Source organism: Mchenga conophoros, linkage group LG12, assembly GCF_057382185.1.
Source record: "Mchenga conophoros isolate Kocher_MC1m ecotype Shallow Benthic linkage group LG12, M_conophoros_male_GT1.1, whole genome shotgun sequence".
NCBI classification, from domain to species: domain Eukaryota; kingdom Metazoa; phylum Chordata; class Actinopteri; order Cichliformes; family Cichlidae; genus Mchenga; species Mchenga conophoros.
Window position 1 is genome coordinate 28,759,220 of NC_140537.1, and position 27,781 is coordinate 28,787,000.

The 27,781-nt window shown below is 38.9% G+C and overlaps 1 protein-coding gene across 1 annotated transcript; it reads right to left on the bottom strand.

Annotated features, from left to right (window-relative positions):
• cspg4ba (chondroitin sulfate proteoglycan 4ba) lies at nt 1-27,356 on the bottom strand. Its single transcript, XM_085295069.1, has 10 exons — nt 27,091-27,356; nt 23,388-23,551; nt 16,110-19,679; nt 15,358-15,831; nt 14,694-14,870; nt 8,893-9,091; nt 7,552-7,683; nt 4,908-5,080; nt 4,308-4,491; nt 1-3,845 (listed from the first exon to the last, which is right to left on the bottom strand). Exons 1-10 carry the CDS (start codon nt 27,179-27,181, stop codon nt 1,804-1,806), a joined length of 7,206 nt encoding a protein of 2,401 aa, XP_085151195.1. The 5' UTR covers nt 27,182-27,356; the 3' UTR covers nt 1-1,803.
• Nucleotides 27,357-27,781: the final 425 nt, after the last annotated feature.

A 27,781-nucleotide genomic window follows, 5' to 3' on the forward strand; every position in this document is an offset into this window, starting at 1 on the left:
AACATTCATTAAAGTAATTGCAGGAAACTGTGAGAATTCATGATCACAACACATCTTTATCTAATGGTGTAATTCGTCTTTTTTGTAGCAAGCATAGTGCCACAAAGTGGAGGGTAACAAGCAGCAAGATAGTTTAAATTACAGTGATAGCGGAAACTGCCAAAAACCCATTTAGGAAGGAAAGAAATAAGTGATAATTTGGTTGCTAAACATTTTTTTATGAGGAGAAGTAAACTAATAATTGACCAGAGCGACTGCACACGCATATTACACTGCTACTGCAGAAACTAAAATAAAAATAAGCTGTTTACAAACATTAGGTTTATTTAAAATATGGTATAAATAAATATGACACTTCTGTTACATGGCAAGTTACACAACTGAGTCGAGACTAGCATAAAATAAAAGGACAATTCTCTTCAGTATAAAATAATTTCATGCCAATGGTAATTTTATCTGACCGCAGTCTCATCCCCCAGAGCAGTACCATTCATTTACAGCAGTTACATTACAGTGTACACCAGACGTATTCAATAATTTGACCACATAAGTTAGAACTGGTTTATCAGTGATAAATAATAATTATATATCGTTCAAGGACTCATTTCAGTCACAGAAAATCTGCTCTTTTTCTAGGAAAGCCCTGTCAGCAGCTGTAGTACAGTGACGTTTTGTACACAAAAGTCACTCCTCAATAAAAAGCAAACATGCTACACCTCAGGTGAGTTGTAGATCAATGAGCCTATTAATAAATTATAGAATAATCCTTGTGTTTTATATTTAATAACTGAGGTAAAGATGTGACGAGTAAGAGCAGAGTTGTATAATTTAAAAGATTTCTACCTTGATTTTTTTGTATGCACTTCTTTAAATATAAAAATACTGGAAAGAGTAAAATAAAATTACATCATTTAACCAAATGTGTTATCAATGACTTGATCGGGTCTATGAAGAGAGTGGTACAAAGCCATGCTGGGAAACATTTCGGGCAGATTTTCCTTTATGTTATGTCCCATAATTTTAAATGGACCTCAGTTATCAACAACACATGTAACCCTCAATAAAGGTGAATGACAAACTTCCTGAGTTTACAACATTTCTAAACTATAATATCTACACAAAATCTGCACAATCAGTTGAAATGCCAGTGTCAGTCTTAGTAATTCACAGTTATTAGAATCATCTTCCACTCTGCTGTTCATAACTCTTAATGGGAGAAACTGCAACATGCATGAGGACATTGTTGGTTACATATACATGAGGCACAAACATTGTTTATAATTCTCTACAATTACCACTTTGTAAATGCTCTAGTGAACAGATTCTGTCCCACTAACTGAATGTGCAGCAGTGGTTGTGGTGATGGACAATGAGTTAATGAGCTGTCCTGCTTCTGATAAATATATCGCAAAGGACGTTTCACATCCAGCAGACACAGAATATTGTTATCACCTTGTTGGGACAGCATTTAAGGGCATGTTTTAACTCTTGTTTAGCTCTTTACAAAAACTCTTGAAATTTTCCTTGCTAAATTATTCTCCTTCTGCCAACCCAAGATGGTTGCTGACTGGTCTCTAGGCCCGTGTGACTGGGACTGTAGCTATTGGATTCAAGGTAACAGCCAGCAACCATTCAACAACCAGCTAGGGAATAAATATTTTTCCTTTGCAGCCTGTGTGACTAGGGCCTTATTCATTTCATCATATTGCGTCATACATCCAAAATGGTGAACAAGTTATTGTCACACCGTCAGTGGTCATGTAACTCTAAAACCTGAATAGTGACAACTTCTGCTATAAAAGATCATACCCAGTATTGATTCTTCTGCAAAGTGGGAGTAGCGGTTCTAATCATTTGACATGATGTAACAGGGGAGCCATTACTCCATGAACTTACAACCATGTTTGAATCTATTGCGTTATAAGTTGTGCCCTGGTTTGGTGTCAATAACCGATCAAGCACTGGGCTGCCTGGGCAGTTATGGTTTAGAGGAGTGACAGTCACAGTGGGAACTGCTGGGCTCCTTTGGGTTTGGCCTTGGTAAGATGAACTGTTTGGAAGACCGGTGGATGTTTGCTCCTGTGCTGTAGCAGTGCTCTGCTTTCTTTGCCTGTGGTGTCGAAGAAAGACAACCAGCACCACAAAGATGATTACAAGCAGCAGCAGAGCAAGCAGTGGTAAGATAATCAGGAGTGGATTAGACGTTTTTTGAGGGTAGGACTCGACACGAACTGGTGTGTTTTTGAAGAGAAACTCCTCTGTTTGAGATGGTTTGCCCAGAGTTGTACCAAAAACGCTAGTTCTGTTGGAGTTTCCCCAGCGGTTGCGTCCTCTGAACTTTTGCTGGTTTATGCTTGGTTGTTGGGTGGAGAGGAAAACTGTAGACAGGACTGGAAAAGCAGTCTTGATTGATGCCTGAGGCACAGATGATGTAGCTGAAACAGGACTCTTTGTGGGTGGAAAAAATGCTGGATCATATGGCACAACTGTAAAATGTAATTCCCCTTTAGCAGGTTGGACGCTATCAGCTTTCAGAACAAATACTACTGAATCGTTTAGCTCTTCAACTCCAGTCATGTTAGCATTCAGCTCTAGGGCTACCTTCGCCTGCATGATCTCTTGAAAGGTGAAGGACTCCACTGGGATAGCTTTTATGGTCATTTTTAATTTTGGTCGAACCACTTTCCCATACCTAGGATGGGATAATACTTCAAAGACGGGGTCACTGTCACTTATATTAGCCAGTTCAGATGCATTGAGAAAGTTTACATTGAATTTGACCGTAATCCCATTGGGAATCCTTAAACCTTTACCAGTCTGGAGTAAAGGTTTCACAGTTATGTTAAGAACTTGGTCAGTCAGATTTGCCTCTGAAGTGAAAGCAGTGAACTCAAAGCTGTCTTCGACAGAAGAAAGGGAGATCATATGGTAGGACAACCTTCCTGTCTGGAGATCTTCCTGGTCAAACAGCGTAACCTCTCGGTTGTCTCTCAAAAGTTTGCCAAATCTCAGAGGCCTTGTAATCTGGTAGTAAACTGTGACATTTTTCCCATTGGTCTCAGCAGCAACGTTGTCCTCGGTCAGAGATACTAAAGTCCTACCTTGCTGGAGTTCTAATCCAGTATTTTTGACAAGAGTGATGGTAATTTCTGACACTTCTAGGTTAAAGAGTTTGTATATTGGTTTATGATAGCCATCTGTAACACTGAAGTAGAACGCTCCAGAGACAGAACTTCCATCATGGACGAAACAGACACTTCTGTTATTGATTTGAGCTTGGGTAAAGGCCACTATTGACTCATTCAAACTTCCTTTGAGAGCCAAGTAACCATTGCTTGGCTTGCTTATCACGGAGAACTTAATATCATCAGGAGGATTGTCCAAGTCTTCAATTTTGAGATTTTCTGGCCCAAGGGCTATTGTATCTCCTTGTACCACCTTCAGACTTGGAGCTTTGGTTTTTAGCAAAGGTGGCTGGTCATTCACAGGGATGACTGTAATATTAAAATGCTCCACAACAACATCACTGTCATCTTCAGGGCGTTGCGCAGTTTTTCCCTTAGGATTAAGCCAAGCGCTGAATATAAAAGAATCCTGAGTTGTCTCCGAGTTGTCGTGTTTATAGGTGATACCATATTTTTTAATAATGAATTGTGAGAAATTAGGTTTCTCCTTGGTTAGGTTTCTCTCACCAACCACGATGACACCATGTTGAGGCAAAGATGTTACCTGAAACCACACCTCATAGGAGCTACGCTGAGGTGTAGGCAGCTTGGACATCAGGTTAGTGGCATCGAGCTTGGACTCGTCAATGATGACACTCTCCCCTTCTGTCACCTCAGCACCTGTCACCAAGCAAACTTCAATTAGTCAGTCCCAACAATGTGCTAATGTTAGTGCCATCATCTACAGTTTTAAGAGTTTGAGAGGTGGGTCCTAGGAGAAAGCACACCTGCCACTTGACTAATTGTTTTAAAAAAGGAGGGCTTGGTAGCTAATATTCTCTTGCTTCTCCCCAGCAGGCAAGCATGTGGCTTGTCTGGGTGTTTTTCTGGTTTACTTTTCTTTCTTTTAAACACTTAGGCACTGACTTTTTCTCCTCCCACTTTCATTTAATTAAACAAATGTTGGTTCTCTTAAACTCTGTTATCTGTGCCGTCTCCCAATTTCATCTGAATTTTACACCGGTTCAGAACACACATATTGTAAGGATGCTCACATGATGAAGTTAATTTTTTTTTTTTTACCTCAAAGCAGCAGCGTGTCTGACCAGAGCTGCTAACACAGCTGTAGAGTCATATTCATACCTGTGTTTGCAAGCAGGATTGTGTTGTGTTCTGGTCCAGTATTCTCATATGAGATGTCAAATCTGAAGGTCAGACTGTCCACTGAAGCAGGTGGTGATGCTACAGAGAAGGTCATCGAGTCCATGGCTTCCCAGCCAACTGACTCAACAGGAGTTTGAATGTAAAAAACCTCTTTCCTGTCCACCTGTGGTACACACACACTCCAAAGAGTCAGGCAAGCCAAGTTACAAAAGAAATGTACATCTATGAAGTTACTGAAATCAGCCATCCTCAAAATGAACATAATCAACTGTGTAATCTGTGCAGCGGCCTCATTCTTAAAGATGTTTCTGCAGTCTGCATAATATTTATTCATTACTTTAAATCTGCTCTGCTCAGCGGTAAATATAGGACAACCATCACAACTGTGTCTGTGTCACATAATAATCAACCAGTAATAATTGATTACATAAAAGCATTACATGTTTTATTCATACAGAGGAAATCTGGCAGTGTTCCACATCAGCGGAGAAAGCCTATTGTTTAGTCTTTCTCTGTTTCATATTACATAGCACATAAGGGTGATAAGTATGGGCATGACCTCTGGCTCCTCACACTTACCATATCTTGTGTGAAAGTGGAGATGTCTGCTGTTGAATTATTAGGCTGCCTCATCACCAGACGCCCCAGTTTAGGATGCCGTGTCACACTGAATGTTATTACACGGTTTGAGGTGTTGCTCATGTCATTGGTCACTGCTTGTAAATACTCATTTGTGATTGGTCTCGAAGAGCCTGTACAGAAATGAGAAATTAAATAAGAATAGTAGCTTTACTGATAAAGTGGCCTGCTTCAGCATCCGTCAACAAAAAGATTGTTTTATTGAATTGAGTATCAAGTTAGCTGAAACCACGCAGTTAAAACCTTTTTTTCTACATTTTGTAAGTTTTCCCCTTTGAATGCGTTCCACATCTTTTTGACTCCAAATTATGCAAAACAAGGTCTGGAATAGACCGATGAGATTCCTTTGATGTGTCAAATTAAAGCAGCACTGCAGACATCAGAGACATTTTTACAGCACATCCAACTGCAGTGCGGGTGTTACATAAAATCCAAACAAGAATTTAAAAGTAGATCGGCTCCTTGCGGACGTAAATCTTCCGCTCGGGGAAAATGTAAAAAGAAGTGTCCACTGAGAGTAATAGGTGACTTCTAAGGAATTCTTTCTTCTTAAGATGGATTACATAGATTTCCACAGTCCTCCTGTCACTGTGAATATTGTTGGGATCCTAAAAGTCTGGTGATGAATGATGGAAATCAAAGATAGAGAGACAGAGGGGTGAAAGCACAGTGTAACCCATTCATCACTTTTTTTAAGCAGTGCTCCCACCATCCATATCTATCATGGGAAATTTCCTGCCTGGAAGAAGAGAGAGCAACAAGTTTCTTATCTTTTAACGACAAAAAACAAGCTTCTAATAATATCCAGTATTCCCACCATTAAGTAACTGTATCGGCCAATTAGATAATTAGCTTTGTGTACTAAAATAAAAGTGTAAATGTCTTTACTGGCACTACGACTATCTGTAAGAATGCTTTCAGGTAAATGTGGTTTCTAAATTCAGCATTTGCAACCATTTAGCAAGAAGTGTTTGCACAGTTTCCCAGAAAGCACCAAGACATTTAAGGTGTCTGTGAGGAAAGAGGAAAAATAAATAAATCTATCTTCCCTCCACACTGTGAAAGTGTTTCATGTCACCCCTCACCCCATCAAAACCCTTCATTGTCAGTTAAAGCTCCCATCCCGCCCTTTCTATATCTCACTCTCTCTCTCCGGCTTGCCTGGCACGAAGCACAAACAGGGCTGTCTCAGGCAGACAGTGGCACAGCTTTTCAAGTACCCACTCACCCTGTGGCTGGGAAGCTCAGCAGAGCGTGCCAGTTGGCTGTATTCTATCCTCACCATATCCGTTCCTTCTAATTCACACTGAAAATCTCCACCACTGACAGACTACTGAAAATCTCAGAAAACTAAACATGTTTGCAGACACAGTTAACACCCAGCTGGCCTATTTTTATCTCCAAAATATTAACAGTAAAAAATATCAAAACATTAGGACATGGCAAAAGCTGATTCACTGGTCTGGTATTCGGGGATAAAAGTGCTTGCTGCAGCTGTTGTAGATGTGCTGAATTATTTAACTAAAGGAATTCAGTGGTGTTTGGTAGCGGTCAGGCTGAGCATACAAGCAAATTTTGATGCAAAATACAGTTAAGTAGAGACTGATGGTGTCAGAAACAGTTAATGTTTCATAGAAAAAAAAATTCCCCACCCCCAAAAAAATCCTAAAATAAAAAGAGGAAACCAATACTGTGCTCATGGTTCTTACTAGTACCACAGAAAACTTGTATGAGTTGATGACTGAGGCGAATAAAAATATGCCGTTTCAGTTCTTTTCAGGAAGCAGCTGTACACTTGATCATGACACAAATACTTTTAAAAAACCTCATATTATTAGAAGGGAAAATAAAACAATGGGAAGCATAGTTAGTAGTTTAGACTCAAGTCTTTTTGTTTCTTGCTGTCAACAAATCATGTGAAAAAAAAGCTATTTGGTTTTAACCACGGCCAGATGAAGCTCATTACTTCTGTCAAGGAGGTGATACAGCTGGTTTTGGTTTGTTTGTTAGGAGGATGACCCAGAAACTTATGGATGGATTTGATCTAAACCTAGATCCAGATCCAAGGATTTCTGGAAGAATTCCTTACTGATGCAAGGAGGGTAAAATTCAACATTTAGCATAACATTTAATAGAATTGAATATTTTTGTAAAACACATCAAAGTTACATAAGACAACAGCTCAGTTCAAGAAAATATCAAAATAACCTCAATCCAGATTTGCTTCTGGATCAAGGGAGTTGCTTCGTGTAAAGAGTGAAGGGACTTTTCTTGCTTGGTGGAAGTATGCAGTCAGACCACATACTGGTTCACTGTTCCACTGAGCTCCATTATTCTCAAAAATAACACAGCACTGATGTACAAATCTGGGTCTGCTTTTCTTTTAGAATTGCACTGTTCGTAAGTTTTAGGACATCTTAAAGTCAGATATTTCATACCCTTTGTCTGAGAGCTGAGCACCAAGGAAGAGGGAAGAGGACAAATATTAAAAAATAAACAAATAGTTGTTTTTTTTAACAGTATTAAAAATATATAGCCAGTTTTAGACTTTAATAATCACAAGCTTCTCAAAGAACAGGTTTACCTGGAAAGACCTTTAGTGGTTGACTCTTCTCCAAACTGAGAGCTAGGGCTTTAGCAGTAATACTGAAGATTTGTCTGGGAGTGAAGTTCACACCATCATTGGCCTGGAAGTTGAATCCTCCTGACATAGCACCTGGAAACATCATTAAACAAAACACTTAATATTAACAGATCAAAGGATAAGTGGCATTTCCTTTACTCAAGAAAAAACAGCCTTCATTTAGTTTTGTATATACAAGTTTTTACTTTATTCTTGGCACAGACATATAAAAGAGCTCAAGAAAATGTAACAATTCCAAACGTCTAAGTAACCTCTGAGTATAGAACATAAATATTATAATGTACGTGTGGGTACACGCATGTAAAAAGAACACTTTCTTTTAGTCTTGCACGCTGTTATGACAAGCTTTCATGGTGGCACAAAACAAAGAAAAAGGTAGATAAAAATCAAAACAGTAAGCAGAACCCTGATCTGAGTCACCATTAAATGTTGACAAAAGTTATTCACTACGTCACAGCAGTTCCAGACTATCAAGTATTATCACCTCCAATCTGACTTTCAGCCCACTTGGCCGGTCTCATTTATGCAATCAAGCCAATGGATAAGAAAGAAGGTTGCACACCGTTCCTACAGATTACTCTAATTCACAGAGAAACTGGAGAGAACATCAAACTGTAGCAATTGCTAACAGCACCTTCTAGTGGGTACAAAAAGGAATGGCAAAAATAAAAGATTTAAAAATATTTGGAATTATTTCATTTAAACCATGCAAGAGAATGAAAAGAATATAATATATCACAGTATATCTGCTGAATACCCTATAGCAACAGAAACTACTCCAGTGTCCATCACAGAACATTAGCTTTTGTTTGGAAATTTCCAGTTTAGAGTATCGACTCTGGGTTGAGTTACTTCTAGAACATGAAGGACCTGAAACTGTACTTGTTTAGACCTTGAGCTTGTATTGCCTATGAGCTAAATATTGTGTTCACTCATTCTTAGTGTATGACCTTTATATTTGTGTGTGAGTTTGTGTTTAAAAACACAATTTTAATACAAAATGTTCCTTTTAACTGATGAAATAGAACCTGATTAAAGACTATACAAATTAATTTGGGCAGCAGACTATAAAAAATTACATACTGAATAATATTATGATGGTAATCTGGCTGAATAATTATTAATTACATTCCTGTTTGGTAGTTAGCATTTATCAAAATTATTTTAATATGAAATTGGCTGGACAAAGTTTGCTATTTCTAGTTAAATATTTAAATAATTCAAATTAAAATATTAAATTCAGTAGTCCTCTCTCTGATATAGCATGGAAAATACATTTACCTTTGTGAACAAACACCAGCTGCCCCTGGTCTATGTGGGCCTGGGTGAAGTTGAGCACTGCCTTCATCGGGGCGCTCTTCAGGGCCAGGTGTCCATTGCTGGGTGGAGTCACCATGAAGTGGAGATCCTCTGGTGGTGTGTCTTGGTCCTGCACACTCAGATCATCCAAAGTGATTTCTGTCACTGAGGACACCCACACCTGGACAGGGGGCAGACAAGGACAGAGCAGAGACCATCTGACCTCAAGGAATCTACAAGATTTTGTTTGACAGGGCTCATAATGCAGAGGCTCACAGTGCATGACAGCTAAACCCACGTTTGACATTTATTGTGGTATTTGGAATAAAAAGCTGCCACATCTGATCATGAAACTGGGGCACAAAACTTGCTAAAATAAAGCTTATTTACATTTGTAAATGCCAATCTTTTCCCATTTAATCTAGGCAGTGTAGAAGAAGTATGCAGTACAAAGTCTGTAAGGTAGAGCAAAATTATGTGCCATTTTATGAATTAAAAGTATCTGCACCACAGCTAAGCTACACCTACTTTCTGCAAAAATATAATAGCATACAAATGAAATAAAAGCCAGGCACATAAAAGACCACAGAATTAGCTCATGTGTTCCTGTCATTCATTAGCTAATGCAACTGACAAAGATGCTTTGAGTGCGAATCCAGCTATAAGGCTATTTCACAGGCTTTCTTCTTCTTTCTTTTGTCTTGCTTCTGTGCAACATAACATCCACAGAAGGACTGCTACAAAAAATGTTCTAACTCAGGCAAATATAGGTGGTAATACAATAAAAACCTCAGGAAAACTGTCACTCAAACCAAGGACATTTCAAGACTAAATATAGCCATGTAAACTTTATACACAGTTAGGTGTTCTGCAGAGTGTTGGTTTGGTACAGTGAAGTATTGCTTCCATGTAAATTCAAACGCTCAAGGCTAACACGAAGAAACAGAGGATCTCATTCACACACAGAACACGAAACTACTGAACCGTGCAGACACTTGACAACAAAAGATGAGCTTCTACAGTCCAGTCCAGAAGAACGATTGCATAACAAGCAATTGTTGTTAGGACAGGTTGTCATTCCACAGTAATTAATGCAATGTTGTGATCAGAATGATGTGAATGTATGGCCTGTAAAATGCGATGAACTGCACAAACCTTTTCCTTGTAAGACATTTTGAGCTGTCAAAGAACACGTGTCACATATGATATTAACAACACCTCTGCTTTTATAACATGTCAGGTCACCAGCAGCAGCAATAACAGATCCCTGAAACTGAAGCAGCTCAAAGGAATACAGCCATCATTAATTCTATTAACATCTGTGCTTTTTATATTGGCACAAACCTGTCTTCTGTGATGAGAAGATCAATGCCAGCAATATTAAAGATGATAATTGTGTTGTGTGTACTTCCTAGGACAAAAATAAATTTTATTTTTATTTAGTCTTGTGTCAAATGCTACAAAAAGAAAATCATAAAACGATGATTTTATGAAATTAAATGTTATCTTGTTATTCCCTAAACATTCACGACTGTAAAAGTCCGTATAGATTACCTATAAGTAAAAGGTTTAAACATTCCGCTGATACAAACTAGGGTTGGGTGTTTTTTTTATTATTTTCCCACTGGCCACCCTCAGTCTAATAACCAGCAGTGGCTGATACATCTGGGTAGGTGTGTTCAGGGTGCACAGCCTGTATCTTTTGGTAATGGTGGAAAAACTAGTCCCTTGTAAGTAAGCTTGCTTATCCAAAGTTTCAGGATAGCTTGCAAGCTCAGAAATTTGTCAGAGGTTGGTGCTTTGTTCTATACCAGCAGTCCTCAACCCCCGGGCCACAGACCAGTACCGGGCTGCGAGAGTTGAGGCTCGGGTGTTTATCGTTAACTTGGTTTCCCTGGGTCTTTTCCCGTGTTGTAGTTGTGTGTCTTATTTTGAAAGAAATATTTATGCGTTACCATACCGACCAGAGAGCATTAAGGGGTAGAGAGGAGGATGCTACTCTGAAATGTTGTTGGCGCATTTCAGGAGGATGCCGCTAATAAAGTTACACAATTACACAGTGAATTCGCATTTATTATTATATTTACAAAATACCACAGTTTTTGTCTTGGCTGTATCATTTTATTTTGTTGTATTTTTCTGTGACGCCTTAAAGGCCAATCCGTGAAAACATTGTCTGACATTAAACTGGTCTGTGGCGCAAAAAAGGTTGGGGACTGCAGTTCTATAATATCTAGCATCAACCCTAAAATGCCAGATCTCCATAGCAGTGTTTGTGTTCAACCATCTACTTTAGCTCAACACACTGGGGTGCCATGGAGCTATTGGGCAATTGTGTTGAACTTGTTTGTTTACAGAGCTGAATCTTTAATGACAGAGCACAAAAATAGGCCAAACAAAATGTCAAAAATCATCCAATACAACAGTTTCAAAAAGAAAACAGATTATAGCTAAACTGTATATTAACAACAGAATCAGTAAATAGCAGTGCTGACAAACTCACTGCCCACTTTGTTTGGGACACCTCCTCAACTTCTCCCTAACATAAATATTTAATCAACTTATCATACGGCAACAACTCTGCATTTAGGTTTATACATGGTCAAGAAAACCTGATTTAAGCGACTCTAAATGTGTATTTCAAAAACTGTTGAACACTGGGATTTTCTCAGAGAATGGTCATTAAGAAAGAAAATATTCAGTGAGCAACAGTTCTCTGGGTGGAAAGCCCATGTTGATGTCAGAAGATTGGAGTGATGAGTCTTGATTTCTGCAGCAACGTTTAGATAACAGGGCCAGAATTTGGTGTCATTAAAGAATGAATCCATTCTGACTTGTACCAACAAGTATGGTAGGTGATGATGCTGTAATGGTAATGGGGATATTTTCTTAGCACACTTTGGACTCGTTAGGTACAAATGAGCATCATTTAAACACCACATGTCCATCTCTTAATAGCTACAGTGTACCCATTTTCTCATGACTGCTTCCAGCAGGATAACGCACCATGACACAAAGCTCCTATCGCATCAAATGTGAAAATTACTACTAGTACTAGAAAACTGTCAGCGAGTATCTACATAACTCTATACGGACCAAGATTCATACTTTTAGCTTTTGGTATGAATGCTGAGAACCAAACAACCAAAGCTGAGCCAGAAAGTAAAAACATTAATTTTAGGGGCAGTGGATAGTAGTGGATTCATTATTTACCACGTAATTATTAATCAGTAAACAACTTACCGTGAAGACATCACTTCACCTTGCACTACTGTCTGTTCAGCTGAGATGCTAAAAATGCTACACGTGATGCACACTCTTCCAAACTTGAGTTTCTATAAATTGTTTTTTTCAAATCACACAAACTACATGATCACAGCATTTCTAAATGAGTTAAAAAAAAAAAAAAGAAAGAAAGAAAAAAAGTTAGGTTTCTACTTAATCAACAGATATAACGTTCTAAAAAGAGAACAAGTAAACACTTCCTGTTAAAAAATATTTTTTGTATGTTTTACAGAATTACGTTTCATCATGTGCTTTTTTGTGTTGAAGGTGTGATCACTGTTGTTTTCACACACTTACCGAGCAGACTCTTGTTTATTGGCAGGTTTGTGCTTGGTGAAAGGTGGGCAAAGTGAACAATTATCACAGTTTGCAGAAGAGAGAATTTTGAACAAGAGTGAAACAAAAAAAGAAAGAAAAACAAAAAGAAAAAAAAATGCATTCCTTACTTTAAAAATATAGAACTAAATATGTCAAGTTGGATCTGAACTTAAATAAAACACTAAACACTGGTGAATGGACCTGAAAAGCTCAAATGATAATTAGCAATGAGCTGGCCTTATACTTTAAATTGTTACATTATTTAAATGGATCATAATGTATACCAATCAAATAGAAGCCTCTGGAATGGGACAACACACACTTCACATCAGCCCTGCAGCAGAACATCTTAAGTGAGTGTGCGTTCTTCTGGTGTGAAATGACTCCACCTCCATTAATCCCCTATTTAACAGGAAGTCACAGCAGGACTGATGAACAGCACACATGAGATATGATAGACCTCATGCTGCTGCTTATCAGGCTACAGCTTTAGTAATAGAGATGACAGATTAGACAAATTTATTTGAGTCATTAGTGCAAAACCTAAACTGCTTGATGCTTCTTTTTAACATGTTTTTAATAAGATGTCTTCTTTTATTTAATCATGTGTCTGTCTTAGCCTTTATTCTCTTGGCAAGTTCAAAAGGTGGAACGCTGCACTATGAGAAAGAGTCCTCACAACTCAGTGCAGCATCGCCATGAACAATACTGGTTTCAGTTACACAAGATATTTTCAAGAAACAATTGTTGGTCTTTATTTCTGTAAATAAAGAGATGAAATGTGGCAAAAGGAGTAGGGGCTATGACCTGTAGCAAACAGCCAGCAGCTAATGTCACATCGGGTACACATTTACCATGTGATATGTGCCCTAACCACTCAGCCACCATCTCTCTCTCTCTGGAAATACTGGAGTATTTCCAAGGGCAGGTAACGTGTACTGATAATTCCAGCTTGCAAAAAGAAATATAGCAAGTCTTTTTAAAAAACTGAAACAGAGAATGTAATATTTGCATAAAAAGTGTTTTTTCTAAAATAATTCAAATGCATATACACACATGATTGCAAGAAAAAAGTTCACTCTCTTAAAATCATGTGCAGGGCATTTTTAAGACCAATGATTAGAGGTAAGACAGGGCCACCTTGTGGCCACTGATGAATCAGCTCCCTAGACTTAAAAGCCTTGACCTCCAACTTAACACATATTTAAAAAAGAAAAAAGAAAAGAAAAAATGGCTCATTTGATTTAAATTTAACAGAGCACACATGCAGATCAGTTTGTCAGTCAACATCACCAAAATGTAAAACTTGCCAGCTACTCTTTAGCACAGTAAATGTTAGAAGTTGCTCCTCTCTGTGTCTGCAGGATCCCAGAGGAATTTGAGGCATTTGGGGCACAGACTACAAAGACCTATACTTCAAACTCTCCTTACAGCTGGATCTCCTCCAACTCCAGCCAGAGTTGTATTTGTATTACAGAGTAGCACAAGACAGCACTGCTCAGCAAATATACACAAAAGACAACTTGTTTAATTTATAAGTATAGATATGTATAACATATCTGAGTAGGGATTGCTTTTCACATACAGTATACTAAACATATATTAAATAACCAGAACATTTTCCTTTGGTAAGAAAAGGACAAAAATAAAGGTGAAGTAGAGCAAAAGTGGACCAAAATGAGGCAGCGTGGTCACAATGTTTACCATTTTTAAACACTCAACACTTGAATATTGTTGAACAGATTTTATTTATGGAAATTTATTTTCACCATTGGATCTACTGTCTCTGTAATGCTCGGAAATAATCCTTGACTTAATTAAAAGTTTTTATAATAAGCCTAAGAAATCATTTCCAGCCACTCCAGATCCCCCAAAAATAGCAGCTCATTGTTCAAGTCATTGTGATATATCTCAATACTGGTTAGAGTTGTTTGAAAATTTAACTTCTGAACATCATACCAGACTTTCCTGCAAGTTCTTTTTATGCTTGATTTAAGTTGCTATTCTATGCTGCAAACCCCTATGGACCCTCTTCCACATAGCAAACATAGTTTCCCCCATCCACCCTGCCAGCCAGCCATGGCAACTTGTAACACTGCCCACATGACAGTAAGCTCTAGTGCCAGACCTCCTAGTAAAAAAAAAAAAGTGTCTGAAGTTTAAATATAGAGCAGACTCACCCTGAGGACCCTGTTGGTTATAATAACAGGAGGCTCGTCGTTGGCGGGTATAACCTGGATGTGCACCATCTGAGCTGCACTCTGCTTCCTCAAGCTCGTATCATTGGCCACCAAAGTGAAATTGTCAGCTAAGGTTTCACTGCTGTCGTGGACGTAGTAAATGAACTCATGCTCCACCTGAATAATGATCACAGAAAGGATAGACTGGCATAGCAAAGGGTCTTCCAAAACACAGCAGTGCATAAAACTACCTTATGATGCTTAGGTCACAATCTCTTCTCTTGCATATAATTTCCACATGATAATAATGTGAAACCTCTCAGAAAATACTTAAGGGCATAATGACAAGATAAAAAAAAAAACTAGGAAAATGATGATATTCCTATTGGGATAGGGTGGGAAAGATTTTTCTTTAAAGCATTTAATGAGAACCAAATCGAAGGTTACGAAGGTTACTTAAAATAATTAGTCCAGTCAATTAATGAGTAATTGATGGATGCATCCTCTAAATTCTAAACACTTGATGCAAACAAAAAAAACCAAACAAAAAAAATAAAATAAATGTCACTGCGACACTAAATCAAAGCAGTTTTATACCCACCCAACTGCCAGTCTAATGCTATTTTCTGTGGTAACTGTAAGAGAGTTTGTCAGAATATCTCACCTGCCTCCTGGTGAAAGTGGTTATGGCCACACCAGGATGTCGTGAGTGCTCGATGTGACCATGCTGCGGGGGCTGAGTCAAATTATAAAAGAAGTTGATTCCCGAAAAGTGTCGATTGGTGACTTTGAGCACATCCTGCGTCAGTGCTTTGGCCGCACCTTCGTTCAGTGTGATATTGGAGACTTGAAGTGGGATGAGCAGGGGGATGATGTCTACAAACATTTTAATGTTAGTGACATCAGTGACCCCGTTGGTGGCATCAAGGATGAAGGTGTCGTTGACTTTGTTTGGCTCCACCTGCACATACTGAATGTTCCCGCTGTTGATGTCATTTTGGGTAAATGTGTTGACAGGGGACTGTTTGGTTCCGATGTAGCGCTCTTCCGCTTCAACAAAACGCCTGAGAAAGCCATAAGATGGGGCTACCTTTACGGTGAACACAATCTCAGATGGCAGGTTGTCCTCGTGGGTGACCTGCAAGAATCAGAAAACATTTGGTCCTTAAATTTGAAATGTCTCTTGTGTCACTGAGGTTTAGTTGTCGTGTGATTCTCAACAAAAACTGGCAAAATAGTAAAACATAAAAACAAAAACTGGTCAAAGATTTGTTTTAAGCCTTTCAGCAGCATACAAGCAGTTGATGTAATATTTCCTTCAATTCAGATTACGGTACTTATTTCACTCATTTATCAAAAAAAAACTTTAATTGAATGCTTCAAAGAAATTAAAGTTCTTTAAATGAAAATACTCACCTCTAGTTTAGTTTCATCAATCTTTGCTGGTTTTCCCTCTTCCACCAATAAAGTATCATGATGCTGTACAATGGGAGGTCTCTGATGACTTTCCAGGTAAACCTTCACATTGACCCTGCTTGTGAGCTGAAGACTTTTAGCTTTCACCGTTATGTTGAAATAGTCTGTCAGATATTTGCTGTCATTGTGCCGATAGCGGATCAGCCCTGCTTTTAAGTCAGCTTGTGTGAATGTCACAACGGTTGTTTCATTGCGGTAAAGACTTCCATGCTTTGGACCATCGTCTAACTTGAAGATAACCTCCTTGTCATCTCGGATGTCCAGATTTGACATTACACTATAATTGCTGGTGGAAAAGACCACTGAATGACCTTTCTGGACCAGCAGGCCGGTGTTATTGTCGACTTTCAAGAAAGGGTCATGTGCACTGATGTGTAAAAGGCCTGACACAAAATGTTTTCCATCGGAGACAAAAAGTACAAATCTGCCAGAGCTCACACCTTTGTGAATGAACAGCACCCGCTTTTCTTCCAAATCCTTCTGTCGAAACTGGAACAGCCGATAAGTGGTGTCATTTACCAGCACGAGGTCTCCCATTGGGATACCACGTCGAGTGTAAACCAATTGACCGTCATCAAAGTCAGAGTCGGCATCTTGATATTGCAGATCTTCTGTAGTGAGTAACTTCTGTCCATCCCTTACTACGTGGAAAACTTTATCAATTACACGTACTGGTTTTTGGTCATTTAGCAGCTGAATGGATATGTTAAAAACACTTTCCTTGGAGCCAGGTTCATCTTCTGCAATAAAAGGTTTGAATCCTTGGGTGGTGGAGGCTATGAAAGTGAATTCATCTTGAGTCGTTTCACTGTCATCATGGACATATATTATACGTTCCTCTAAAATATCTTTATTACTAAAGGTTAAGATGTTGTCATAGCTAGCATTGGAATTTGACTGACTTATACGGACTAGCTTTCCATGTTTTGGGCTGTTTATAACTGTATAAAACATATCCTTCGTGCTCAGAGTCTCTGCAAAGAGCTCATCTTTGGTGATAAGCTTACTTTCTCCCTCCTGAAGTGAGAGTCCTGCATTTCTAATAAACACGCTGTTAACATCAGCCTTAATAGAAAACTGAAAATCATAGTTCTGTGACTGAGCATGTTTAGAAACCAGATGAAATTTGAATCTGTCAGTTGTATCTTGGTAAGGTCTGTCAACTAGCTCGTAATGCACTTTTAGATCTGTTACATCTCTTTGGCTAAAGGTGGAGTTCTTCTTTAAGACTATGGTGTTGAGAAGTAATTTCCCTTTCTTTGGTGTAGTGAGAACCCGAAAATATAGGTCATCCTCTGAGAGAGTCACACCTTCAGTTGTGGCAAAAAGACACTCTGAGTTTAGTGTCACTTTCCTCACTTTATCCAAATCTATCATAGTGTTTCTCACCAGGTGGTACTTTACCCACTTCACAGTGATTGGGAACAAGATTTCAGTGGTTTCCCTTGCAGCCACATTAACTTTACACTTGAAGTAATCAGTGGGATTAGATGTCTGGATGTCTTGGAAAGTACTAACATATCTCAAGCGCTCCTTTTCTAAAAGCCTTTGTGAAAATGAATCAGTATGCCTCCATTCACCACTTGAGTGAAGTCTCTGGAGTTCTCCATACTGAGGTGGTTCAATGACATCGTATCGAATGTCTACAACCTGGTTCACAGCATTTGTTTGCAGAGCCAGCTGCTTTGAGCCAATAATAGCAGTTTCTCCTTGAATGATATCAAGGCCTGTGTTGTTAGCAATCTTATACTCGAGTGCTACAGCCATAATTCGTAAAACTACAGTGTTGCTGACCTTTTCCCCATCACTAACTCTCAGAACTATCCTTGAATTTCGAACCCCTGTGTGAACGTAGTATACCCTCAGTTCGTCTAAGTCTATATATGAAAATGAGGTCACTGCCTTGCCTGGGTTGCTTTCAACTTCCAAGTATCCTGCATCAGCATTCAAGTTCCCAAGTACAGAAAAGAAAAGGTCTGTGTAATTGCTGTCAATGTCTGTTGCCATCAAAACATCAGTGGTGAGGCGTTTCTTTGAGTTCTCCAGCAGAACAAAGAGATTTCCTTGAGGTAGACTCAACTCAGGTGCATCATTAGTGGATGTCACTGAAATATTGTAGCGGTACAGTTTGGTGCCCTTTAAATAATCAGGAACTTGCTTTCGACTACTAGAAAAAATTGAAAACATGAAGAAATCATCCGGTTCCTCTGAGCCTCCGTGGATGTACATTACTCGCTCATGCCAAAGGTCCAACATGCTGAAAGTATTCTCCTCTTGGTCCTGATCGACATCAAGCCTTATCTGACCTCGAAGTGGTTGCTCCTCTATCCGAAACATAATTTGAGACTGTCGAATGCCAAGTTTTCTAAAGTCCAAGAGAACCTTGATGTGTTTGGCTTCAAGAGATGCTCGACCACCCTCTTGGACTATAAGGTTCTTAAGCTGCACAAAATTGAAACCATACCTTCTGTCCAAGCCCCATGCAAGTGTGGACATATCAATCGATGGTGTTGGTGTTATCAAGTGAAAAAGAGATCCTGGAGTATTTGTTGGATTCAAAGCAGTTGGTGGATCTGATTCTTTCTCTGGCTCACAACCAACTGATATATCTTTGGTGACTACAGCATTAGAGAGACCCATCTTAACTCTGTTAACTGCAATGTTCTTTAGACATCCTTTGAAGGAACCTCCCCTGGCACGCTTTCCAGATATAGAGACAAGCCCCATCTTTTTGACTTCAGATCTTGTGTCATCATCGATGCCTCCAACAAAAAGATAACCTTTAAGCTGGAGCGCTTTTGGGTGAGGGATAATGCCAGATTTCACCATCTCTCCATCAATAGTTAGTTCAAGGCTTTTGGAACTGAAATATAACTTGATGGAATGCCATTTTCTGTCATTGATGAGCGTGAGTGAACGAAGCTCAGTTTTGGTTTCACCTGTTCCAACAACAGCCACAAGCAAACCGTCCTGAATCTCCAGAGCCACAAACTTCTCCTCTCTGGCTGCATTGTACAGGATAATTCCCTCTTTAGCTGAAGTGTGCATAACACACTCAAATGCAGCCTCCTGCTCAGTAATCCAGGTTGGAAGAGAAATGTAAGCCCTCGAGCTGAAGAAACTGATAGGGTCCTCTTCAGTGGCAAGGAACTGGGGACTGCAGCCTAAAGACACTTCATGAACATTCTTGTATCCGGTATATGGTCTCAGTGATGACAGCAAGTCACGTTCATTGAAAAGTACATCATCCATGCAGCCTCGGAAGCAAACTGGGTCTCTGGGCAGGTAAGGTCTATCCAAGCCCCCTGAGCCTCCAACATAGAGACCATCTGTGTTGAGACTGTAATGGGGACCTGGCACCTTTACACTGCTGTGAGAGTTTGAGTCAACAGTAAGAGTGATGTTGAGCTGCACATGATGGACTTCCACATGGTGCCAGGCCAGATCGTTGAGATGGGTTCCCCGGTCTGATTCTAACATCTGCTCCCCCGATCCAAGATCCAATTTCAGCTGGGAGAAAGAACAAAAACAACTGGATTACAAAATATGACATTTTACGAAATATTATGCAAATGCACAGAGCAACTTAAGGAGGAAATTAAGTAAATTTAGGCTTATTATTACATAACAATAAAAAAGTATTTGCTCCCACCCTGATTTCTTTTTTAAATATTTGCTATACTTTAATGTTCCTGATCAAACAGTATTTTCTATTAGATAAATAGAATGCAGTTTTTAAATGAAAATCTTGATAATTTAAGGGGAAAAAATATTCAAACTTACATGGGCCTATGTTAAAAAATAATTGCATAATATAGCAGGACAATGATTGGAAGCATATTACCTCAGAAATAGCTAAAGAAAACAAAACTAAATAAAAAAAAACCCCTCTTCAATGTGGCTGAATTAACACAATTCGGCAAAGAAGAGTGGGCAAAAATTCCCCCAGAATGATGTGACTCATTGCCAGTTACTGCAAATGCTTGATTGTACTTTTTGCTGGCAAGGGTGGCACAACCAGTTATTAGGTTTAGGGGGCGATTACTTTATCACATATGGCTTGGATAGCTTTTTAAATAAAACCATTAATTAAAGACAGCATTATGCATTTACTCAGGCTATCTTTATCTAATATTAGATGACATCAAACATCTAAGTGTGACAAATATGCAAAAAAAAAAAGTTGGATGGGTATAAAATACTTTTTCTAACTTTTCACTTTTTCCAATACCCTTTAAAAAAAATATATCCCACATTAAATATGACTCATTGCTAGGAATGCTAGTAGTAGTATGCAGGTCCAGCATGTGGCTCCAGACCGATTACCTCAGGAAATACTGAATGCACTGCCATGAAAATTTGGTTTATGGTCCCCGAAGGTTGACACTACGGACTTCAGCGACTGTGAAGACCTATCAACTTTTCTCTAAGGACTTTATTTTATGTTTGTTTAGTTTAACACAGTTTGACATCACTGTGACACAAACACTTACAGCATATAAAGTCTTAACTTTAATGACCCAACAACAGATTGACAGAACAGAACCAACATTGTTGGTTCTTAAAACAAGGATCTTGATATATTTAGTGATATCCAGAATACTTTGGTAAATTGAACACCATCAGGAGTTTAACATAAATTAAACAGACATTCATGGATGAACTTTGATAATTTTAGTGACTCCTTAATTTTTTATCCAGTAATGCAAAACCACTTTTGTGCTCAAGTACATGTTATTTGGTATGATCATACAGAAAATATAATTTTAATACAATCTAAAATTGTTTATACAGTGGTACACATGTAAAATAATAATTCTTGAAATATTTTCATTGTACAAGCAAAAGTAGAGAACCCCGAAGGAGAAGCAAGATTTAAATTGCTTATTTTCCATGATGTCACCTGTGATTATAACAGTGAGCTTTGTCTGTCGTTTAAAGCAGGAAGAGCACTATTATCTTTTTGCCTTCAGCTATGTCCTCGGAGAATCACATCACCTTCTCAAACTAATGCACCATTTAGATGATGTGCTTGTCAAGGCTTGCTGTTCAGTCGCCACTATTCATGGACTGGTTTCCGGGAAGCGACGCTCATGCCTGACTCACACGAAATGAGACCCCAAGCCAGAGGAAAACTTGTGTGACGGAAGAAATAAAACAAAACAAAACCCTAAAATGGTAACCAGTGCCAGTTTATGAACACGGAGTTCACTCCTCGTGCTTACTAAGGTACAACTCTGCAACACAGTTGTCAGTGTGATTCATTCCCAGCAGCGAAAGTCTAACACAAATAGATGCTTAGTCACAGGGATTTCTCTAGTCTGAAGCAGAAAAGCTCTAATGCATATCTGATGACTTCCTATGTTTCCTATGAATGTGTCTACTTACAAAAAAGTCTTCTGGCAGTATATCTGTGCATTATGTGTGCTGATTTAGCCTGGCAGGGCTGCTTACAAGATGCTTTAGAACAGGGGTGTCAAACTCAAATACACAGTGGGCCAAAATTCAAAATGAAACAAAGTCGCAGGCTAACATTAATATTTATTGAAAAAAAATTCTTCCTCCAGATATAAGAATGAATCTTTTCTTATGGACTCAAACAAGTTTAGCTGAAAAACTGAATATGGAACAAGCAAAGTTTAATACTAAACAATATATATATTAGCTGTATAATACCAGTAGGCCAGCTCTAATAGTAATTTGGTATGGCTTCGCGGGCCAAATGTAATTAGACTGCGGGCCAAATTTGGCCCGCGGGCCAGAGTTTGACACCTATGCTTTAGAAGCTATCTTCAATGGACATTTTGATTTACCTTTAAATTCTCCATGCAAAGCTTCTGTTACAGGACTTTAATGCTTGTGGCACAAGCTTATCTTTAATTACTAAATTCCTGTGTAAACCTACTGTACACCTACATTTTGATAAATACAAAATAAATCTCAAAAGGTGGCAGTGAATGCTATATTTAACCACATACAGCTTCCTTTTAATATAAAACTGTTGCTGAAACATGATATTTCATTGTTTTCCACTCCATTAATTAAGGCTCATTCTAGTATGAAATTCAGAACCCAGATAAACAGGAACCAATAAACTTTGTGAAATAATCATTATTACAATAACAGATCAGTGAAAAAAAATCTGTATGATACATGTTTGAATACATTTGACTTTCATTCACAGTTTACACAAATTTATTTATAAAAGCGTTTAATTTTGAACAGACTGAGCTTTGTAGGCTGAGTTTAAGAGGACAGCTCATGATTGAACAGAACAAAAGCCACTGGAGTGTAGATATATAAGTTTAAGATTAGACTGATGACAATATTTGAACAACAATGTTTAGGTCATTTAACTGTGCATACCTTCTATATTACATTACATTAGTTATTATACTGTAGAACATCAGGTAAAGAACAATACACTACTTAGAGATGGGATGACTAACTCATTCAATAGTTGCAATGACAAACAATTTTGTGATATTTCATGTTTTATTCTTGGACTCTACTATAGGTCTGCATGATTGATGGTTTAAAATAATCCATATTTATTACATATTGGGCTTTGGTGCCTTTGGTCCTTTGTTACATGGAAGCAGTTGGAAGTAGATTTTTTGGGGGTATATCATGAAGAGCTATAAGAAGAGGGAATAAAACTGTCTGAAATGGGGAATTTAAAGGAGTCTGAAGTCTGAACTTTTGGCTCACAGAGATTACTTGCACATATATTGGCCTCATTACTTTGGCCATGTTTAATATGAGCATCCACAATTGTAACAGACGTGTGTTTCACTGTCATCCAGCCTCTCAATCATGTGGTTTGAGTGACTAATCTGTCCATGATCTCAAAAATCTTTCATCATCTCGTTGTGTTCACTGTGACAAGAAGTGACTGGTATGGCATTAAGACTCAGCTCACACCACACAGGCTTGTCAGCTTGTGTCAACGTGTTCAGAGACTGACACTGTCAACAGAGACAGAGCCACAGCTAATGGTGACGAATGTTTGTTTGTCCAAAATGCACATACATGTAGTCAGACACAAAAAGTAAAAACTGGATGTTGTGCATATAGCATACTGTGTGTGTGTGTGTGTGTGTGTGTGTGTGTGTGTGTGTGTGTGTGTGTGTGTGTGTGTGTGCGCGCGTGCGTGAACGTGTGAAATTATATGCCTGAACACATATGCTCATGTCCTGGAGCCATGGATGTACCCACCTGCAGGCGACCTGTGTGGAGCTCTAGTAAAAAGTAGTGGGTCTGTCCAGCGGCGAGAAACAGCAGGCCATTTGTGCTCGAGGTTCTGAAGCGAATGCGGAGCACGTTACGGTCGGACGACTGTCTCGCCTTGAGCTGTACAAAGCCGTCACCATAGAAGGAAGCTGCGAGAGGAAAAGGGATTGGAAAAAAAAAACCTAGAGACTTAGAGGAAGAGTACATGTCCTCAATTTTGGTGTCTTTTTTCAGGCTAACTCACAATTATTTAAACTGAGACGAGTACAAGAGAGAACTGGGACAGGAAGTAGAGTAGCAGTGACTACAACAAACAGAGCAAGTCAAGTCAAGCATTGTGGTCTCAATATAGTCGACATGTGACATTTAGATATAAAAGCCAGCATAATTATCATCAAAGCTGTTCTTTACAAGTGAGCAGACTGTGTATAAGTGGGAAGGGCACACACAGAGCTTTACACCACACGCTGCGCACAAATTATACCTCACCTGATTTCAAAGACTTGTCAGATTCTCTGGATCTACTGAGTTTAGCCTTCGCGGTGGGCTAGTTACACTTAAAAGGCTCCATGCATTCAATTACAACAAGAATACAATTATTGTAGCTTTAAAGCTTTACCTATAGAATAATAACCACCTTTAAGACGAAACTAAACTCAAGCCTGCAGAACTGCAGGTTTATCTCTCGTTAGTAGCTGTAGGAGAAAGTTGTTCATGGTTTCTCTTAAATGTATAGCAGTTACATATGTTGACTTTAATGCCATAACAGCAGTGTACCAACTGAGGCAGTGGATGTGGAGGAGGCTTGCAGGAAGTCCGTCATGTTCGGGCATGCCCTGCCCTGACAGGAACCTTCAACCTGAACATGAAAGGCTCTGACGTCCCCACATTGTCTGTGGCCCCATGTTCCAGAAACAGCGTGGCGGACGGACCCAGCTGTTTCTTCAACATCACCTCCCTGCCATTTCACATCACCCTGTAATCTGGGCTAACATGCTCTGAAGCGTTTTTGTCTGAGCCTCCATGCCCGGGCACCACCAGTTCAGTTTTTAATGAGCTCCAGAGTCCCCAGCATATTGAATGGTTAACAAACTGAAGAAATGTGCCCATTCTACATTTGATTTCCCCCCCCCCTGCTGCTAATGAGCTAAAAGTGCTCAGTGGGGGAAGCTAGATAAAGTTAATGTCTGCTCATGCATTACTCCGCCTCCTAAAAGGGTTAATGCACTAATGTGCAGTTTGCTTAAACTGATCCACTCTGTGTGGACCGTGCAATATTTTCTTTTTAAGCAATTCGATCAGTTAAGCATGTTAATAAGCCCTTGAGGCACATTAAGATACAATAATCAATGAGAATGAATTTAAAATATAAACAACTAGAGAAAGGAAAACAAAATAAAACTTAGTTTGTATAACTGAGATGGAGCTTTAACACATCTAGGCCATACGTGCTGTTGCTTCATTTAGAAATTCTATACATAGATATATTTAAAATCATACACATTCTTATTTTGTTAACCTAAATTTATACAATTTTGGCTTGCTTTACATGTTAACAGCCAACTCTTATTTACTCCCCGCAAACAAAAGTCCAGACTTTAAGTGTCAACTAATGCTATTTTGTCAACCATGAGCTAAATCATCTGGTTAATATAACGTCTAGTAATTAAAAAAACACTTTTTCGTTTAACCAAAACAAACAACCACGATATACTTACTTATTATTTAATAGCTCAAAAGAAACTAAAATGATTGTCCCTATTGTGAAGCCAGAACTACGGTGGCCCCTAGAGACAAAGCACGTACAAGTTCCAAATAGCACGTACAAACTCCAAAACACTTACAAATTCCAAAGCACGCAGAAATTCCAAAGCATGTACAAACTCCAAAACACGTACAAAACTCCAAAACACATGCAAACTCCAAAACACATACAAAATCCAAAACACCTACAAATTCCAAAGCACGAACAAATTCCAAAGCTGAAATGAAATTAACTGACCAGTAACCAACCTAAGTTTGAAACCCTGTTTAGATGGAACTGTTAAATGTAGCTGGAAGTAAACAAAAACTGATATCCACAAAGGCATCCAGCCTTACTTATCTCTATTTATTTGTCCCGTGCCATTCATCTTCATGGTTCTGTGTACATAACAAGGAATAAGCACTTCCCAAAACTGTTCAAGAGGAATGCACGAACATTTTTCTCTTAAATTCACAAGGATGGACATGCATGCTCAATTGTATTTTAGCGTCATCAAGATGACGTTTAAGTCATATGACTGAAAGTCATGTTTGGTTAAAACAAAAGGGTCAGAACCTCCCCATCGCTGCATCTCCCAGTTTGCTTGTGAGGAAGTGGATTCTGGATCAGATGAAGAATGATGCCCCCCCCCCCCAAAAAAAGTAAACAAGCATTCTGACATGACCAAAAGTTTGAATTTTTGAGGGAATGTTAATTAAAGAGCACTGCAGACTAACCAGAAAACAATTCCCATGTTTTGAATGTTGCTCTATAATCTAGATTTCAGCAGGGTTAGTTTCTGTGCATTAAGGACATTTTCTAAGAGATTTCACAAACTGCTTTTTCAACAACAAAGCCAGAGAACACCTAACAGTTAATTTTAGGGGCGACAGCAGTGCTTGTCACTGCCTGTGTGCTCAGTTTATACAACAAATCAGAAATGCAACTTGACTGAAGTGCCTGTTTGGGTTTTTTGTGGACTCTCTGTTGCCCTTGCTTGTTTCATAATGCAAAGACAGTAGAGATGAAAAAAAAAAAAGAAAACATCCAGAAATCCACTGAAGTAAGGCAAATATCTATACAGTAGTCATGTGCAAAGAAGGATATAGTAAGTGAGAGTCACTCTGAAATAATTCCTGAGGCCAAAGCCTGGATGAACTCTGAATTTAGATGACACATGTCTGGGATCAAATTATTCAAATGGGCTAAGGAATGCTCACATGAATGCAAATAATGTACAGCTAAACTGAAAATCACATCTCCCTCCCTTTAGGTCTCCTAAGGCAGCAACAACTGTCCATTTCTTTGAATTTAATTGAGTGTGCTACTGTCACAGTCTGATAGTTCTTCCACTGCAGTGGGCATCACAGTCCTATTTCTGCTGCTGTCTCTGATCATATCAGACTACTGTGGGCGTCCATACAGAAACAGATTATAAGAATGGGTGGGGGTTACTTAAATGAGAGGTATACTGATGTTTTCAGCTGAGTTAATATAAAAGTAATCACAGGGTTGTGCTGTTTAAAGACTAAACGAGCTGCTATTGTTGCTGGGAGTAATTGTGACACTGCAGCCAAAAGACCCTGCAGCCTACCCTCTATCACATCGTGTTTAATCCTGTTAAACTCAGGTCAACATTTTAGGACCTGTGATGCAGAGTAACGCAATATTATGTACCAAAATCCGTCAACAAACTATTGTTAAGTGATAATAAGCATTAGTGCTGTAGTTTATCACCGCCAACAAATATGGTGAACTGCACGCACAAGTACGAGGTATTTATAAACTGTTAATCACAGCCAGAGACTACAAACTAAAAACAGCGAAACAACTCTTCAAATTTAACAAGGGAAAGATTAAAACACCCTGCCACTGAACGCATCATTAAATAAATGTATCGCTGTCGTTTTCATTTGATAAAGTCAGAGAAGTTGCAGTTGTTACCTCCTGACGCCAAATGGACAAGAAGCGACCACCAAAGCAGACCACAGAGCCACAACTTCTTCTTCTGGGTGTTTTTCCCAACAGAGTCCATCTTCCTCGTCTCGGTAGAAACGCTAATGTTTAGCCGGCAGTGGAGTCACATATTTACAGACTGGTTTTCACTTCTTCGCGCTTCGCTAACGCGACATAAAGCGACTAGAAGCTGGTCGTCCGACCAGTCAGAGAATGTGTGCACTGCCCGGACAGTCAGCAGGAGATCCCGAACTGAAGCTCCAACTGACCCTCGCCAAACTCCGCCTCGTGCGCGTGCGTGCACGGGGAATTTCAAAATAAAAGCCAGGAGCGAGGGTAAACGCTGCAGGGTTATTCAAGCAAACGGCGGCAAGTGGAAACAAAGATTGAAAATGTAAACAGACATTTGGTGAGCACACAGTGAAGCTGAATTAGAGTCATTCGCCGTTATTAAAATGCAGTCACGTTTAACCCAATATCTGGGAATCTATTTTAACCAAAGCCTAATTTAAACTAATTATTGGGGAAAATGCTGCTGATAAGAGAACTAAAGAATTAAATGACCATTGCCAAAAGGGGGAAAGCATTTGCAAAGCGCTTGGAATCAGTTTGTTTGTTTGTTTTAAACATTTGTGCCCAAGCCACCTTAAAGGGCTAAAAGTTTCAAGGCACAACTGTT